This window comes from Oncorhynchus keta, unplaced genomic scaffold (assembly GCF_023373465.1).
Source record: "Oncorhynchus keta strain PuntledgeMale-10-30-2019 unplaced genomic scaffold, Oket_V2 Un_scaffold_28244_pilon_pilon, whole genome shotgun sequence".
Classification (NCBI taxonomy): domain Eukaryota; kingdom Metazoa; phylum Chordata; class Actinopteri; order Salmoniformes; family Salmonidae; genus Oncorhynchus; species Oncorhynchus keta.
In genome coordinates, this window is record NW_026290902.1 from 233,315 (window position 1) to 250,837 (window position 17,523).

The 17,523-nt window shown below is 49.0% G+C and overlaps 1 protein-coding gene and 1 long non-coding RNA gene across 7 annotated transcripts in view; one reads left to right on the forward strand and one right to left on the reverse strand.

Annotated features, from left to right (window-relative positions):
- The window catches only part of LOC118383521 (papilin-like), a 171,800-nt gene that overhangs the window by 77,767 nt on the left and 76,510 nt on the right, over positions 1 to 17,523 (reverse strand). For 3 of the 4 annotated variants that reach the window (XM_052515517.1, XM_052515516.1, XM_052515518.1), the window contains exons 10-12: positions 15,075 to 15,198; positions 13,807 to 13,933; positions 8,635 to 8,700 (exon numbers count right to left, since the gene is read on the reverse strand). In XM_052515517.1, coding sequence (XP_052371477.1) covers positions 8,635 to 8,700; positions 13,807 to 13,933; positions 15,075 to 15,198 — 317 coding nt within the window. The remainder of the gene's footprint in view (positions 1 to 8,634; positions 8,701 to 13,806; positions 13,934 to 15,074; positions 15,199 to 17,523) is intronic. The other variant, XM_052515519.1, reaches the window with a different exon arrangement.
- Positions 6 to 3,963, forward strand: LOC127928501 (uncharacterized). 3 transcript variants are annotated; one of them, XR_008131359.1, is made up of 4 exons: positions 6 to 460; positions 542 to 730; positions 3,193 to 3,300; positions 3,598 to 3,963. It is a non-coding gene; the product is annotated as an uncharacterized LOC127928501 (long non-coding RNA). The 3 variants fall into 3 exon arrangements; XR_008131358.1 differs by lacking the exon at positions 6 to 460 and having other exon boundaries at positions 506 to 730; XR_008131360.1 differs by lacking the exons at positions 6 to 460; positions 542 to 730 and adding an exon at positions 2,872 to 2,949.

A 17,523-nucleotide genomic window follows, 5' to 3' on the forward strand; every position in this document is an offset into this window, starting at 1 on the left:
GGAGCAGAGAGACGGGAGTCAATAACTGATTCAGAGTCGCTGCATGTGATTCATTACATTTACAGAGTGGTTGCATGTGATTCAGAGTCGCTGCATGTGATTCAGAGTGGCTGCATGTGATTCAGAGTGGCTGCATGTGATTCAGAGTGGTTGCATGTGATTCAGAGTGGCTGCATGTGATTCAGAGTGGCTGCATGTGATTCAGAGTGGTTGCATGTGATTCAGAGTCGCTGCATTTGATTCAGAGTGGCTGCATGTGATTCAGAGCGGTTGCATGTGATTCAGAGTCGCTGCATTTGATTCAGAGTGGCTGCATGTGATTCAGAGTGGCTGCATGAGATTCAGTGTCTCCCTAGCTGCTGCCCACTCTACTGTCTATGTAGCTGCTGCCCACTCTACTGTCTAGGTAGCTGCTGCCCACTCCACTGCCTACGTAGCTGCTGCCCACTCTACTGTCTAGGTAGCTGCTGCCCACTCTACTGTCTATGAGGCTGCTGCCCACTCCACTGCCTACGTAGCTGCTGCCCACTCTACTGTCTAGGTAGCTGCTGCCCACTCTACTGTCTATGAGGCTGCTGCCCACTCTACTGTCTAGGTAGCTGCTGCCCACTCTACTGTCTAGGTAGCTGCTGCCCACTCCACTGCCTACGTAGCTGCTGCCCACTCTACTGTGTAGGTAGCTGCTGCCCACTCCACTGCCTACGTAGCTGCTGCCCACTCTACTGTCTAGGTAGCTGCTGCCCACTCTACTGTCTACGCAGATGCTGCCCACTCTACTGTCTAGGTAGCTGCTGCCCACTCCACTGTCTACGTAGCTGCTGCCCACTCTACTGTCTAAGTAGCTGCTGCCCACTCTACTGTCTAAGTGGCTGCTGCCCACTCTACTGTCTATGAGGCTGCTGCCCACTCTACTGTCTAGGTAGCTGCTGCCCACTCTACTGTCTAGGTAGCTGCTGCCCACTCTACTGTCTACGTAGCTGCTGCCCACTCTACTGTCTAAGTAGCTGCTGCCCACTCTAGCTGCTGCCCACTCTACTGTCTAGGTAGCTGCTGCCCACTCTACTGTCTAGGTAGCTGCTGCCCACTCTACTGTCTAGGTAGCTGCTGCCCACTCTACTGTCTAGGTAGCTGCTGCCCACTCTACTGTCTAGGTAGCTGCTGCCCACTCTACTGTCTAGGTAGCTGCTGCCCACTCTACTGTCTAGGTAGCTGCTGCCCACTCTACTGTCTAAGTAGCTGCTGCCCACTCTACTGTCTAGGTAGCTGCTTCCCACTCTACTGTCTAGGTAGCTGCTGCCCACTCCACTGCCTACGTAGCTGCTGCCCACTCTACTGTCTAGGTAGCTGCTGCCCACTCTACTGTCTAGGTAGCTGCTGCCCACTCCACTGCCTACGTAGCTGCTGCCCACTCTACTGTCTAGGTAGCTGCTGCCCACTCTACTGTCTATGAGGCTGCTGCCCACTCTACTGTCTAGGTAGCTGCTGCCCACTCTACTGTCTAGGTAGCTGCTGCCCACTCTACTGTCTAGGTAGCTGCTGCCCACTCTACTGTCTAGGTAGCTGCTGCCCACTCTACTGTCTAGGTAGCTGCTGCCCACTCTACTGTCTAAGTAGCTGCTGCCCACTCTACTGTCTAGGTAGCTGCTGCCCACTCTACTGTCTAGGTAGCTGCTGCCCACTCTACTGTCTAGGTAGCTGCTGCCCACTCTACTGTCTAGGTAGCTGCTGCCCACTCTACTGTCTAGGTAGCTGCTGCCCACTCTACTGTCTAGGTAGCTGCTGCCCACTCTACTGTCTAGGTAGCTGCTGCCCACTCTACTGTCTAGGTAGCTGCTGCCCACTCTACTGTCTAGGTAGCTGCTGCCCACTCTACTGTCTAGGTAGCTGCTGCCCACTCTACTGTCTAGGTAGCTGCTGCCCATTCTTCTGTCTAGGTAGCTGCTGCCCACTCTACTGTCTAGGTAGCTGCTGCCCACTCTACTGTCTAGGTAGCTGCTGCTCATTCTTCTGTCTAGGTAGCTGCTGCCCACTATACTGTCTAAGTAGCTGCTGCCCATTCTTCTGTCTAGGTAGCTGCTGCCCACTCTACTGTCTAGGTAGCTGCTGTCCACTCTACTGTCTAGGTAGCTGCTGCCCACTCTACTGTCTAGGTAGCTGCTGCCCACTCTACTGTCTAGGTAGCTGCTGCCCACTCTACTGTCTAGGTAGCTGCTGCCCATTCTTCTGTCTAGGTAGCTGCTGCCCATTCTACTGTCTAGGTAGCTGCTGCCCACTCTACTGTCTAGGTAGCTGCTGCCCACTCTACTGTCTAGGTAGCTGCTGCCCACTCTACTGTCTAGGTAGCTGCTGCCCATTCTTCTGTCTAGGTAGCTGCTGCCCACTCTACTGTCTAGGTAGCTGCTGCCCACTCTACTGTCTAGGTAGCTGCTGCCCACTCTACTGTCTAGGTAGCTGCTGCCCACTCTACTGTCTAGGTAGCTGCTGCCCACTCTACTGTCTAGGTAGCTGCTGCCCACTCTACTGTCTACGTAGCTGCTGCCCACTCTACTGTCTAGGTAGCTGCTGCCCACTCTACTGTCTAGGTAGCTGCTGCCCACTCTACTGTCTAGGTAGCTGCTGCCCACTCTACTGTCTAGGTAGCTGCTGCCCACTCTACTGTCTAGGTAGCTGCTGCCCACTCTACTGTCTAGGTAGCTGCTGCCCACTCTACTGTCTAGGTAGCTGCTCTACTGTCTAGGTAGCTGCCACTCTACTGTCTAGGTAGCTGCTGCCCACTCTACTGTCTACGTAGCTGCTGCCCACTCTACTGTCTAGGTAGCTGCTGCCCACTCTACTGTCTAGGTAGCTGCTGCCCACTCTACTGTCTAAGTAGCTGCTGCCCACTCTACTGTCTAGGTAGCTGCTGCCCACTCTACTGTCTAGGTAGCTGCTGCCCACTCTACTGTCTAAGTAGCTGCTGCCCACTCCACTGCCTACGTAGCTGCTGCCCACTCTACTGTCTAGGTAGCTGCTGCCCACTCTACTGTCTAGGTAGCTGCTGCCCACTCTACTGTCTAGGTAGCTGCTGCCCACTCTACTGTCTAGGTAGCTGCTGCCCACTCTACTGTCTAGGTAGCTGCTGCCCACTCTACTGTCTAGGTAGCTGCTGCCCACTCTACTGTCTAGGTAGCTGCTGCCCATTCTTCTGTCTAGGTAGCTGCTGCCCACTCTACTGTCTAGGTAGCTGCTGCCCACTCTACTGTCTAGGTAGCTGCTGCCCACTCCACTGCCTACGTAGCTGCTGCCCACTCTACTGTCTAGGTAGCTGCTGCCCACTCCACTGCCTAGGTAGCTGCTGCCCACTCTACTGTCTAGGTAGCTGCTGCCCACTCTACTGTCTAAGTAGCTGCTGCCCACTCTACTGTCTAGGTAGCTGCTGCCCACTCTACTGTCTAGGTAGCTGCTGCCCACTCCACTGCCTACGTAGCTGCTGCCCACTCTACTGTCTAGATAGCTGCTGCCCACTCTACTGTCTAGGTAGCTGCTGCCCACTCTACTGTCTAGGTAGCTGCTGCCCACTCTACTGTCTAAGTAGCTGCTGCCCACTCTACTGTCTAGGTAGCTGCTGCCCACTCTACTGTCTAGGTAGCTGCTGCCCACTCCACTGCCTACGTAGCTGCTGCCCACTCTACTGTCTAGGTAGCTGCTGCCCACTCTACTGTCTAGGTAGCTGCTGCCCACTCCACTGCCTACGTAGCTGCTGCCCACTCTACTGTCTAGGTAGCTGCTGCCCACTCTACTGTCTAGGTAGCTGCTGCCCACTCCACTGCCTAGGTAGCTGCTGCCCACTCTACTGTCTAGGTAGCTGCTGCCCACTCTACTGTCTAGGTAGCTGCTGCCCACTCTACTGTCTAGGTAGCTGCTGCCCACTCTACTGTCTAGGTAGCTGCTGCCCACTCCACTGCCTACGTAGCTGCTGCCCACTCTACTGTCTAGATAGCTGCTGCCCACTCCACTGTCTAAGTAGCTGCTGCCCACTCTACTGTCTAGGTAGCTGCTGCCCACTCCACTGTCTAAGTAGCTGCTGGCCACTCTACTGTCTAGGTAGCTGCTGCCCACTCTAACAGAACAACACCAGTGTCTTTATGATGTAACAGAACAACACTGGTGTCTTAATGATGTAACAGAACGAGTGTCTTAATGATGTAACAGAACAAGTGTCTTAATGATGTAACAGAACAACACCAGTGTCTTAATGATGTAACAGAACAACACCAGTGTCTTAATGATGTAACAGAACAACACCAGTGTCTTTATGATGTAACAGAACAACACCAGTGTCTTTATGATGTAACAGAACAACACCAGTGTCTTAATGATGTAACAGAACAAGTGTCTTAATGATGTAACAGAACAACACTGGTGTCTTTATGATGTAACAGAACAAGTGTCTTAATGATGTAACAGAACAAGTGTCTTTATGATGTAACAGAACAAGTGTCTTTATGATGTAACAGAACAAGTGTCTTTATGATGTAACAGAACAACACCAGTGTCTTTATGATGTAACAGAACAACACCAGTGTCTTAATGATGTAACAGAACAAGTGTCTTAATGATGTAACAGAACAACACCAGTGTCTTTATGATGTAACAGAACAACACCAGTGTCTTTATGATGTAACAGAACAACACTGGTGTCTTAATGATGTAACAGAACAAGTGTCTTAATGATGTAACAGAACAACACAAGTGTCTTAATGATGTAACAGAACAAGTGTCTTAATGATGTAACAGAACAACACAAGTGTCTTAATGATGTAACAGAACAAGTGTCTTAATGATGTAACAGAACAAGTGTCTTAATGATGTAACAGAACAAGTGTCTTAATGATGTAACAGAACAACACCAGTGTCTTTATGATGTAACAGAACAACACTGGTGTCTTAATGATGTAACAGAACAACACCAGTGTCTTAATGATGTAACAGAACAAGTGTCTTTATGATGTAACAGAACAAGTGTCTTAATGATGTAACAGAACAACACTGGTGTCTTAATGATGTAACAGAACAACACCAGTGTCTTAATGATGTAACAGAACAAGTGTCTTAATGATGTAACAGAACAAGTGTCTTAATGATGTAACAGAACAAGTGTCTTAATGATGTAACAGAACAACACCAGTGTCTTTATGATGTAACAGAACAAGTGTCTTAATGATGTAACAGAACAACACCAGTGTCTTAATGATGTAACAGAACAAGTGTCTTAATGATGTAACAGAACAAGTGTCTTAATGATGTAACAGAACAAGTGTCTTAATGATGTAACAGAACAACACCAGTGTCTTTATGATGTAACAGAACAAGTGTCTTTATGATGTAACAGAACAACACTGGTGTCTTAATGATGTAACAGAACAACACTGGTGTCTTAATGATGTAACAGAACAACACTGGTGTCTTAATGATGTAACAGAACAAGTGTCTTAATGATGTAACAGAACAAGTGTCTTTATGATGTAACAGAACAACACCAGTGTCTTAATGATGTAACAGAACAAGTGTCTTAATGATGTAACAGAACAACACCAGTGTCTTAATGATGTAACAGAACAACACCAGTGTCTTAATGATGTAACAGAACAAGTGTCTTTATGATGTAACAGAACAAGTGTCTTAATGATGTAACAGAACAAGTGTCTTTATGATGTAACAGAACAACACCAGTGTCTTTATGATGTAACAGAACAAGTGTCTTAATGATGTAACAGAACAAGTGTCTTAATGATGTAACAGAACAAGTGTCTTAATGATGTAACAGAACAACACCAGTGTCTTTATGATGTAACAGAACAAGTGTCTTTATGATGTAACAGAACAACACTGGTGTCTTAATGATGTAACAGAACAACACTGGTGTCTTAATGATGTAACAGAACAACACTGGTGTCTTAATGATGTAACAGAACAAGTGTCTTAATGATGTAACAGAACAAGTGTCTTTATGATGTAACAGAACAACACCAGTGTCTTAATGATGTAACAGAACAAGTGTCTTAATGATGTAACAGAACAACACCAGTGTCTTAATGATGTAACAGAACAACACCAGTGTCTTAATGATGTAACAGAACAAGTGTCTTTATGATGTAACAGAACAAGTGTCTTAATGATGTAACAGAACAAGTGTCTTTATGATGTAACAGAACAACACCAGTGTCTTAATGATGTAACAGAACAAGTGTCTTTATGATGTAACAGAACAAGTGTCTTAATGATGTAACAGAACAAGTGTCTTTATGATGTAACAGAACAACACCAGTGTCTTAATGATGTAACAGAACAAGTGTCTTTATGATGTAACAGAACAAGTGTCTTAATGATGTAACAGAACAAGTGTCTTTATGATGTAACAGAACAACACTGGTGTCTTAATGATGTAACAGAACAACACCAGTGTCTTAATGATGTAACAGAACAAGTGTCTTTATGATGTAACAGAACAACACTGGTGTCTTAATGATGTAACAGAACAACACTGGTGTCTTAATGATGTAACAGAACAAGTGTCTTAATGATGTAACAGAACAAGTGTCTTTATGATGTAACAGAACAACACCAGTGTCTTAATGATGTAACAGAACAAGTGTCTTTATGATGTAACAGAACAACACTGGTGTCTTAATGATGTAACAGAACAGTGTGTTTATGATGTAACAGAACAAGTGTTTATGATGTAACAGAACAAGTGTCTTAATGATGTAACAGAACAAGTGTCTTAATGATGTAACAGAACAAGTGTCTTAATGATGTGATGTAACAGAACAAGTGTCTTTATGACGTAACAGAACAACACCAGTGTCTTAATGATGTAACATGAGTACACTTTAAATCCTTTAACGAGGATCCAACACTACAACTATGTCCCAAACTAGCACACTACGTGTTATGCATTGCCAATCTATCCATTCTATGTAGTGCACATGCTAAGAGTTTTGGGACACAAACATTAAACTATGTTAACAGACAGACAGCAACCCAGCTTAGGGATCAGTGGTCAGGGGTTAAGGGTTAGGGGGCGTAGTTCATGGAAGGGACCTCTGATGCAATTCTAGCATCAAATACTTTCACTCTCAGTGCAGAGGAACTTTATCTCTCTCAGTGGAGAGGAACGTTCACTCTCTCAGTGGAGAGGAAGCAGGGAGGAGGTGGGAGGAGGAGGATAAGGGAGGAAGCAGGGAGAAGGTGAGAAGAGGAGGATAAGGGAGGAAGCGGGGAGGAGGTGGGAGGAGGATAAGGGAGGAAGCAGGGAGGAAGCAGGGAGAAGGTGGGAGGAGGAGGATAAGGGAGGAAGCAGGGAGGAGGTGGGAGGGTGAGGATAACGGAGGAAGCAGGGAGGAGGTGGGAGGAGGAGGATAAGGGAAGAAGCAGGGAGAAGGTGGGAGGGGGTAGATAAGGGAGGAAGCAGGGAGGAGGAGGATAAGGGAGGAAGCAAGGAGGAGGAGGATAAGGGAGGAAGCAGGGAGGAGGAGGATAAGGGAGGAAGCAGGGAGGAGGATAAGGGAGGAAATAAGGAGGAGGTGGGAGGAGGAGGATAAGGGAGGAAGCAAGGAGGAGGTGGGAGGAGGAGGATAAGGGAGGAAGCAGGGAGAAGGTGGGAGGGGGAGGACAAGGGAGGAAGCAGGGAGGAGGTGAGAAGAGGAGTGATTGAGGAGAGCTGGATAGAAGGAATGAAAAGTAGGAGGAGAGTCGAGGTGAGTTCAGTTCACTTGAACGTTCCAGATTGTAAAAAATGTACTGAACGCAAGCCCTGGAAGGGAGGAGAGAGATAGAGAGAGAGAGAGAGAGAGAGACAGAGAGACAGAGAGACAGAGAGAGAGAGAGAGAGAGAGAGAGAGAGAGAGAGAGAGAGAGAGAGAGAGAGAGAGAGAGAGAGAGAGAGAGAGAGAGAGAGAGAGAGAGAGAGAGAGAGAGAGAGAGAGACAGAGAGACAGAGAGAGAGAGAGAGAGAGAGAGAGAGAGAGAGAGAGAGACAGAGAGACAGAGAGACAGAGAGACAGAGAGACAGAGAGAGAGAGAGAGAGAGAGAGAGAGAGAGAGAGAGAGAGAGTTTTTGGATCTCTGAGCTGGATGGTTGCCCCTTGCCTTTGTTCTGGCTCCCGACATGGAAGAACAGGCGTCAACACTAAACACTGAACACAGACTCACACTGAACTCAAACACATCCCAGGGAGTTGTGCCATACTCTAAATGTGTGTTAGATGTGTAGAGACTTAACTTTTAACTTAAAATATACTGTTTTGGTTTCAAACGGCACCCTATTCCCTAGATAGTGCACAAGAGCCCATAGGGCCCTGGTCAAAAGTAGTGCACTATATAGGGCTCTGGTCTAAAGTAGTGCACTACATAGGGCTCTTGTCTAAAGTAGCGCACTATATAGGGCTCTTGTCTAAAGTAGCGCACTATATAGGGCTCTGGTGTAAAGTTGGGCACTATATAGGGCTCTGGTCCAAAGTAGTGCACTATATAGGGAATAGGGTGTAATTTTGGATGCATGCTTGATCTCTGGTATCCAACCCCCCTGTGTTTGAGGTCAAATGTTAAACTAGAGCTTTTTGGAGCAGCGGGCCACCGTAGGCCCTGTGTTACCTGTACACATATGTTCTGGGGCTTTCAGAGGGCGTCCACACATGTGGCTGATACAGGTATGCCATCCTTTATCAACAGGGACAACAACAACATTACCCACAACAGTGAGACCAGAGAGAGGAGAGAGGAGAGAGGAGAGAGGAGAGAGGAGAGAGGAGACCTGAGAGAGGAGAGAGGAGAGAGGAGACCAGAGAGAGGGGAGACCAGAGAGAGGAGAGAGGAGAGAGGAGAGAGGAGACCAGAGAGAGAGGAGACCAGAGAAAGGAGAGGAGACCTGAGAGAGGACACCGGATAGAAGCTAGAGGAGACCAGACAAGAGGAGACCAGAGAGAGGAGACCAGAGACAGGAGAGAGGAGATCAGAGAGGAGACCATAGAGAGGAGACCAGAGAGAGAGAGAGAGAGGAGAGAGGAGACCAGAGAGAGAGGAGACCAGAGAAAGGAGAGGAGACCTGAGAGAGGACACCGGATAGAAGCTAGAGGAGACCAGACAAGAGGAGACCAGAGAGAGGAGACCAGAGACAGGAGAGAGGAGATCAGAGAGAGGAGACCAGAGAGGAGAGGAAACCAGAGAGAGGAGAGAGGTGATCAGAGAGAGGAGACCATAGAGAGGAGACCAGAGAAAGAGGAGAACAGAGAGAGAGGAGTAAGGATACCATAGAGAGGAGACCAGAGAGAGAAGTCCAGAGAGAGAGGAGAGAGGAGACTAGAGAGAGGAGATCAGAGAGAGGAGACCAGAGAGAGAGAGGAGACCAGAGAGAGAGGAGACCAGAGAGAGGAGCCAGAGAGAGAGAGGAGACCAGAGAGAGAGGAGAGCAGAGAGAGGAGCCAGACCATAGAGTGAGAAAGAGGGCTCGGTGCTGCCCATGCTGTCACTGAAGCCATTGTGGCACAGATACAAGGATGGGCCCCCTTTCTATCTCTATGGCCCAGCCAGACAGCTCCTGTATGGACACACAAACCTACTGAACACAGGTTACCAAGACATTACACTGGACTGTTCTCCTAATGATAGGCTACATCCATTCTATTACACTGGACTGTTCTCCTAATGATAGGCTACATCCATTCTCAACATAAAAAATATGAGGATGGAGTCAGGTAGGGGGAGGAGTCAGGTAGGAGGAGGAGTCAGGTAGGAGGAGGAGTCAGGTAGGAGGAGGAGTCAGGTAGAAGTGTGGAATCAGGTAGGAGGGGGAGTCAGGTAGGAGGAGGGAGTCAGGTAGGAGGAGGAGTCAGGTAGGAGGAGGAGTCAGGTAGGAGGAGGAGTCAGGTAGAAGTGTGGAATCAGGTAGGAGGGGGAGTCAGGTAGGAGGAGGAGTCAGGTAGGAGGAGGAGTCAGGTAGAAGTGTGGCATCAGGTAGGAGGGGGAGTCAGGTAGGAGGAGGGAGTCAGGTAGGAGGATGGAGTCAGGTAGGAGGAGGGAGTCAGGTAGGAGGAGGGAGTCAGGTAGGAGGTGGAGTCAGGTAGGAGGAGGGAGTCAGGTAGGAGGATGGAGTCAGGTAGGAGGGGGAGTCAGGTAGGAGGAGGGAGTCAGGTAGGAGGATGGAGTCAGGTAGTAGGAGGGAGTCAGGTAGGAGGATGGAATCAGGTAGGAGGGGGAGTCAGGTAGGAGGATGGAGTCAGGTAGAAGGAGGGAGTCAGGTAGAGGGAGGGAGTCAGGTAGAGGGAGGGAGTCAGGTAGGAGGATGGAGTCAGGTAGGAGAAGGAGTCAGGTAGGAGGGGGAGTCAGGTAGCAGGAGGGAGTCAGGTAGGAGGGGAGTCAAGTAGGAGAGGGGGAGTCAGGTAGGAGGAGGGAGTCAGGTAGGAGGAGGGAGTCAGATAGGAGGAGGGAGTAAGGTAGGAGGAGGGAGTCAGGTAGGAGGAGGGAGTCAGGTAGGAGGAGGGAGTCAGGTAGGAGGAGGGAGTCAGGTAGGAGGAGGGAGTCAGGTAGGAGGAGGGAGTCAGGTAGGAGGAGGGAGTCAGGTAGGAGGAGGGAGTCAGGTAGGAGGAGGGAGTCACGTAGGAGGATGGAGTCAGGTAGGAGGAGGGAGTCAGGTAGGAGGAGGGAGTCAGGTAGAAGGAGGGTGTCCCGTAGGAGGAGGGAGTCAGGTAGGATGAGGGAGCAGGGAGTCAGGTAGTATAGGTAGGAGGAGGGAGTCAGGTAGGAGGAGGGAGTCAGGTAGGGGGGGGGGTCAGGTAGAGGGAGGGAGTCAGGTAGGAGGAGGGAGTCAGGTAGAAGGAGGGAGTCAGGTAGAGGGAGGGAGTCAGGTAGAAGGAGGGAGTCAGGTAGGAGGAGGGAGTCAGGTAGGAGGCGGGAGTCAGGTAGGAGGAGGGAGTCAGGTAGGGGGGTCAGGTAGGAGGAGGGAGTCAGGTAGGAGGAGGGAGTCAGGTACAAGGAGGGAGTCAGGTACAAGGAGGGAGTCAGGTAGAGGGAGGGAGTCAGGTAGAAGGAGGGAGTCAGGTAGGAGGAGGGAGTCAGGTAGGAGGCGGGAGTCAGGTAGGAGGAGGAGTCAGGTAGGAGGATGGAGTCAGGTAGGAGGGGGAGTCAGGTAGGAGGAGGGAGTCAGGTCGAAGGAGAGAGTCAGGTAGGATGATGAAGTCAGGTAGGAGGAGAGAGTCAGGTAGGAGGATGGAGTCAGGTAGTAGGAGGGAGTCAGGTAGGAGGATGGAATCAGGTAGGAGGGGGAGTCAGGTAGGAGGATGGAGTCAGGTAGAAGGAGGGAGTCAGGTAGAGGGAGGGAGTCAGGTAGAGGGAGGGAGTCAGGTAGGAGGATGGAGTCAGGTAGGAGAAGGAGTCAGGTAGGAGGGGGAGTCAGGTAGCAGGAGGGAGTCAGGTAGGAGGGGGAGTCAAGTAGGAGAGGGGGAGTCAGGTAGGAGGAGGGAGTCAGGTAGGAGGAGGGAGTCAGATAGGAGGAGGGAGTAAGGTAGGAGGAGGGAGTCAGGTAGGAGGAGGGAGTCAGGTAGGAGGAGGGAGTCAGATAGGAGGAGGGAGTCAGGTAGGAGGAGGGAGTCAGGTAGGAGGATGGAGTCAGGTAGGAGGAGGGAGTCAGGTAGGAGGAGGGAGTCAGGTAGAAGGAGAGTGTCCCGTAGGAGGAGGGAGTCAGGTAGGATGAGGGAGCAGGGAGTCAGGTAGTATGAGGGAGTCAGGTAGGAGGAGGGAGTCAGGTAGGAGGAGGGAGTCAGGTAGGGGGGGGGGGTCAGGTAGAGGGAGGGAGTCAGGTAGGAGGAGGGAGTCAGGTAGAAGGAGGGAGTCAGGTAGAGGGAGGGAGTCAGGTAGAAGGAGGGAGTCAGGTAGGAGGAGGGAGTCAGGTAGGAGGCGGGAGTCAGGTAGGAGGAGGGAGTCAGGTAGGGGGGTCAGGTAGAGGGAGGGAGTCAGGTAGGAGGAGGGAGTCAGGTAGGAGGAGGGAGTCAGGTAGAAGGAGGGAGTCAGGTAGAGGGAGGGAGTCAGGTAGAAGGAGGGAGTCAGGTAGGAGGAGGGAGTCAGGTAGGAGGCGGGAGTCAGGTAGGAGGAGGAGTCAGGTAGGAGGATGGAGTCAGGTAGGAGGGGGAGTCAGGTAGGAGGAGGGAGTCAGGTCGAAGGAGAGAGTCAGGTAGGATGATGAAGTCAGGTAGGAGGAGAGAGTCAGGTAGGAGTAGGGAGGAGGGACTCAGGTAGGAGGAGAGAGCAGGGAGTCAGGTAGGAGGAGGGAGCAGGGAGTCAGGTAGGAGGAGGGAGGAGGGACTCAGGTTGGAGGAAGGAGTCAGGTAGGAGGAGGGAGTCAGGTAATAATAATAATAATAATAATAATAATAATAATATATGCCATTTAGCAGACGCTTTTATCCAAAGCGACTTACAGTCATGTGTGCATACATTCTACGTATGGGTGGTCCCGGGAATCGAACCCACTACCCTGGCGTTACAAGCGCCATGCTCTACCAACTGAGCTACAGAAGGACCGGAGGAGGTAGGAGGAGGGAAGAGGGACTCAGGTTGGAGGAGAGAGCAGGGAGTCAGGTAGGAGGAGGGAGCAGGGAGTCAGGTAGGAGGAGGGAGCAGGGAGTCAGGTAGGAGGAGGGAGGAGGGACTCAGGTTGGAGGAGAGAGCAGGGAGTCAGGTAGGAGGAGTTAGCAGGGAGTCAGGTAGGAGGAGGGAGCAGGGAGTCAGGTAGGAGGAGGGAGCAGGGAGTCAGGTAGGAGGAGGGAGCAGGGAGTCAGGTAGGAGGAGGGAGCAGGGAGTCAGGTAGGAGGAGGGAGCAGGGAGTCAGGTAGGAGGAAGGAGTCAGGTAGGAGGAAGGAGTCAGGTAGGAGGATGGAGCAGGGAGTCAGGTAGTAGGAGGGAGCAGGGAGTCAGGTAGGAGGAAGGAGTCAGGTAGGAGGAGGGAGTCAGGTAGGAGGATGGAGTCAGGTAGGAGGAAGGAGTCAGGTAGGAGGAAGGAGTCAGGTAGGAGGAGGGAGTCAGGCAGGAGGAAGGAGTCAGGTAGGAGGAGGGAGTCAGGTAGGAGGAAGGAGTCGGGTAGGAGGAAGGAGTCAGGTAGGAGGATGGAGCAGGGATTCAGGTAGGAGGAGGAGTCAGGTAGGAGGAGGGAGCAGGGATTCAGGTAGTAGGAGGAGTCAGGTAGGAGGAGGGAGCAGGGATTCAGGTAGTAGGAGGAGTCAGGTAGGAGGAGGGAGCAGGGAGGGACTCCACCGACTAGGATTTCCGAAGAACCCGTGTGAACGAAGATCATATCCATTAAGCGTCTCAAAGTAGAAGCGCTGATCTAGGATCTGTCCATATCATCTTATTCATTATGATCTAAAAGGCAACACTGACTCTGAGACGCTTTGTGAATCAGCCTTAACACAATCAGTCATAATAAGGTATCACTGTGCTACACCATGTCAGCTTCTCTACCCCTACTTACACAGTCTTCTTCATCACAGCGGCCTAGATAGGTTCAATCTGTTTAGCACACAGTAACTGGGGTCTGTCTCAAAGTACAGCACCTTCCACCATATTGGACGTGGAAATCAGGGCATTCATCTCTGAGCTAGGATGCAAAAGGCGACTGACTGACTTCTGTCTAAGAAAATACAATCAACGTTGTTATCAGACTTACTTTAACGTGCATGACTGTAAACTCACATCACTTCCTTGAACAGCGTCTTGTTCATTTCCCAAAAGGAGTTATTGTGAAATGTAGAGCCTTGTAGGAAGTGGCTGACTCACCTCTGAGTCTGAGGACACTGCTGAGTGTTGCAGGTGCGGTTGGTGAGGGGGCGTGGCAAGGCGGAGCACAGGTAGTCTGGGTAGGCCTCGTTATCGATGGCACAGAACACCAGACGAGACTGGTACCCTGGTGGAGGGAACAGGAATCAGTCCAGCAGGAATGGAAAAAGGTTAACTGTGTCCAAGGATACTTTGGTCAAAAACAAACAGCATTAACTATTATTGAGTGGAACAAGAAGAGCAAGAAGAAAAATAAAAAGAACAAGAACAAGAAGAACAAGAAGAACAACAAGAAGAACAACAAGAAGAACAACAAGAAGAACAAGAAGAAGAACAAGAAGAAGAACAAGAAGAAGAACAAGAAGAACAACAAGAAGAACAAGAAGAAGAACAAGAAGAACAACAAGAAGAACAAGAAGAACAACAAGAAGAACAACAAGAAGAACAACAAGAAGAACAACAAGAAGAACAAGAAGAACAACAAGAAGAACAACAAGAAGAACAAGAAGAACAACAAGAAGAACAAGAAGAACAACAAGAAGAACAACAAGAAGAACAAGAAGAACAACAAGAAGAACAACAAGAAGAACAACAAGAAGAACAACAAGAAGAACAACAAGAAGAACAAGAAGAACAAGAAGAAAAATAAAAAGAACAAGAACAAGAAGAACAACAAGAAGAACAACAAGAAGAACAACAAGAAGAACAACAAGAAGAACAACAAGAAGAACAACAAGAAGAACAAGAAGAACAACAAGAAGAACAACAAGAAGAACAACAAGAAGAACAACAAGAAGAACAAGAACAACAAGAAGAACAACAAGAAGAACAAGAAGAACAAGAACAAGAAGAACAAGAACAAGAACAAGAAGAACGAGAACAAGAAGAACAAGAACAAGAACAAGAAGAACAAGAACAAGAAGAACAACAAGAAGAACAACAAGAAGAACAAGAAGAAAAATAAAAAGAACAAGAAGAACAAGAACAAGAAGAACAAGAACAAGAAGAACAAGAACAAGAAGAACAAGAAGAACAACAAGAAGAACAACAAGAACAAGAATAAGAGGAAAAATAAAAGAACAAGAAGAACAAGAACAAGAAGAACAAGAACATGAAGAACAAGAAGAACATGAAGAACAAGAACAAAAAGAACATGAAGAACAAGAACCAGAACATGGGATGAGTATGGACAAGTCAAAGCGAGGAAGAACATGAGGTAAAAAACATAAAGACCCCAGTGACAGACTAGAGTAAGGAGGGACACGTACCTGAGCCACACTCTCTGCTGCAGGCGGACCAGGAGCCGAAGCTCCAGTAGTGACCCTCTCTGGAGTGACCGTTAGGGAGGTAGTACTCGTACTCTACTCCCTGGTTATGTTCCTGGCTGATCAACTGGGGGGGCAGAAGGAAAGGTTCGATCATCTGGGGATCTGTATCAACACTGGTATATTTGATGAAAGATTAGCGTTACTGACACTGAGTTTGCAAATAGGGTCGGCATCTGAAAATAAACTACATGACCATAAGTATGTGGACACCTGCTCATCATACATCTCTTTCCATAATCACGGGCATTAATATGGAGTTGGTCCCCCCATTTTTGCTGCCTCCACCCTTCTGTGAAGGCTTTCCACTAGATGTTGGAACATTGCTGCTATAACAGCCTCCAGTCTTGTGTGAAGGCTTTCCACTAGATGTTGGAACATTGCTGCTATAACAGCCTCCAGTCTTCTGTGAAGGCTTTCCACTAGATGTTGGAACATTGCTGCTATAACAGCCTCCACTCTTCTGGGAAGGCTTTCCACTAGATGTTGGAACATTGCTGCTATGACAGCCTCCACTCTTCTGGGAAGGCTTTCCACTAGATGTTGGAACATTGCTGCTATGACAGCCTCCACTCTTCTGGGAAGGCTTTCCACTAGATGTTGGAACATTGCTGCTATGACAGCCTCCACTCTTCTGGGAAGGCTTTCCACTAGATGTTGGAACATTGCTGCTATAACAGCCTCCACTCTTCTGGGAAGGCTTTCCACTAGATGTTGGAACATTGCTGCTATAACAGCCTCCACTCTTCTGGGAAGGCTTTCCACTAGATGTTGGAACATTGCTGCTATAACAGCCTCCACTCTTCTGGGAAGGCTTTCCACTAGATGTTGGAACATTGCTGCAATAACAGCCTCCACTCTTCTGGGAAGGCTTTCCACTAGATGTTGGAACATTGCTGCTATAACAGCCTCCACTCTTCTGGGAAGGCTTTCCACTAGATGTTGGAACATTGCTGCTATAACAGCCTCCACTCTTCTGGGAAGGCTTTCCACTAGATGTTGGAACATTGCTGCTATAACAGCCTCCACTCTTCTGGGAAGGCTTTCCACTAGATGTTGGAACATTGCTGCTATAACAGCCTCCACTCTTCTGGGAAGGCTTTCCACTAGATGTTGGAACATTGCTGCTATAACAGCCTCCACTCTTCTGGGAAGGCTTTCCACTAGATGTTGGAACATTGCTGCTATAACAGCTTCCACTCTTCTGGGAAGGCTTTCCACTAGATGTTGGAACATTGCTACTATAACAGCCTCCACTCTTCTGGGAAGGCTTTCCACTAGATGTTGGAACATTGCTGCTATAACAGCCTCCACTCTTCTGGGAAGGCTTTCCACTAGATGTTGGAACATTGCTGCTATAACAGCCTCCACTCTTCTGGGAAGGCTTTCCACTAGATGTTGGAACATTGCTGCTATAACAGCCTCCACTCTTCTGGGAAGGCTTTCCACTAGATGTTGGAACATTGCTGCTATAACAGCCTCCACTCTTCTGGGAAGGCTTTCCACTAGATGTTGGAACATTGCTGCAATAACAGCCTCCACTCTTCTGGGAAGGCTTTCCACTAGATGTTGGAACATTGCTGCTATAACAGCCTCCACTCTTCTGGGAAGGCTTTCCACTAGATGTTGGAACATTGCTGCTATAACAGCCTCCACTCTTCTGGGAAGGCTTTCCACTAGATGTTGGAACATTGCTGCTATAACAGCCTCCACTCTTCTGGGAAGGCTTTCCACTATATGTTGGAACATTGCTGCTATAACAGCCTCCACTCTTCTGGGAAGGCTTTCCACTAGATGTTGGAACATTGCTGCTATAACAGCCTCCACTCTTCTGGGAAGGCTTTCCACTAGATGTTGGAACATTGCTGCTATAACAGCCTCCACTCTTCTGGGAAGGCTTTCCACTAGATGTTGGAACATTGCTGCTATAACAGCCTCCACTCTTCTGGGAAGGCTTTCCACTAGATGTTGGAACATTGCTGCTATAACAGCCTCCACTCTTCTGGGAAGGCTTTCCACTAGATGTTGGAACATTGCTGCTATAACAGCCTCCACTCTTCTGGGAAGGCTTTCCACTAGATGTTGGAACATTGCTGCTATAACAGCCTCCACTCTTCTGGGAAGGCTTTCCACTAGATGTTGGAACATTGCTGCTATAACAGCCTCCACTCTTCTGGGAAGGCTTTCCACTAGATGTTGGAACATTGCTGCTATAACAGCCTCCACTCTTCTGGGAAGGCTTTCCACTAGATGTTGGAACATTGCTGCTATAACAGCCTCCACTCTTCTGGGAAGGCTTTCCACTAGATGTTGGAACATTGCTGCAATAACAGCTTCCACTCTTCTGGGAAGGCTTTCCACTAGATGTTGGAACATTGCTGCTATAACAGCC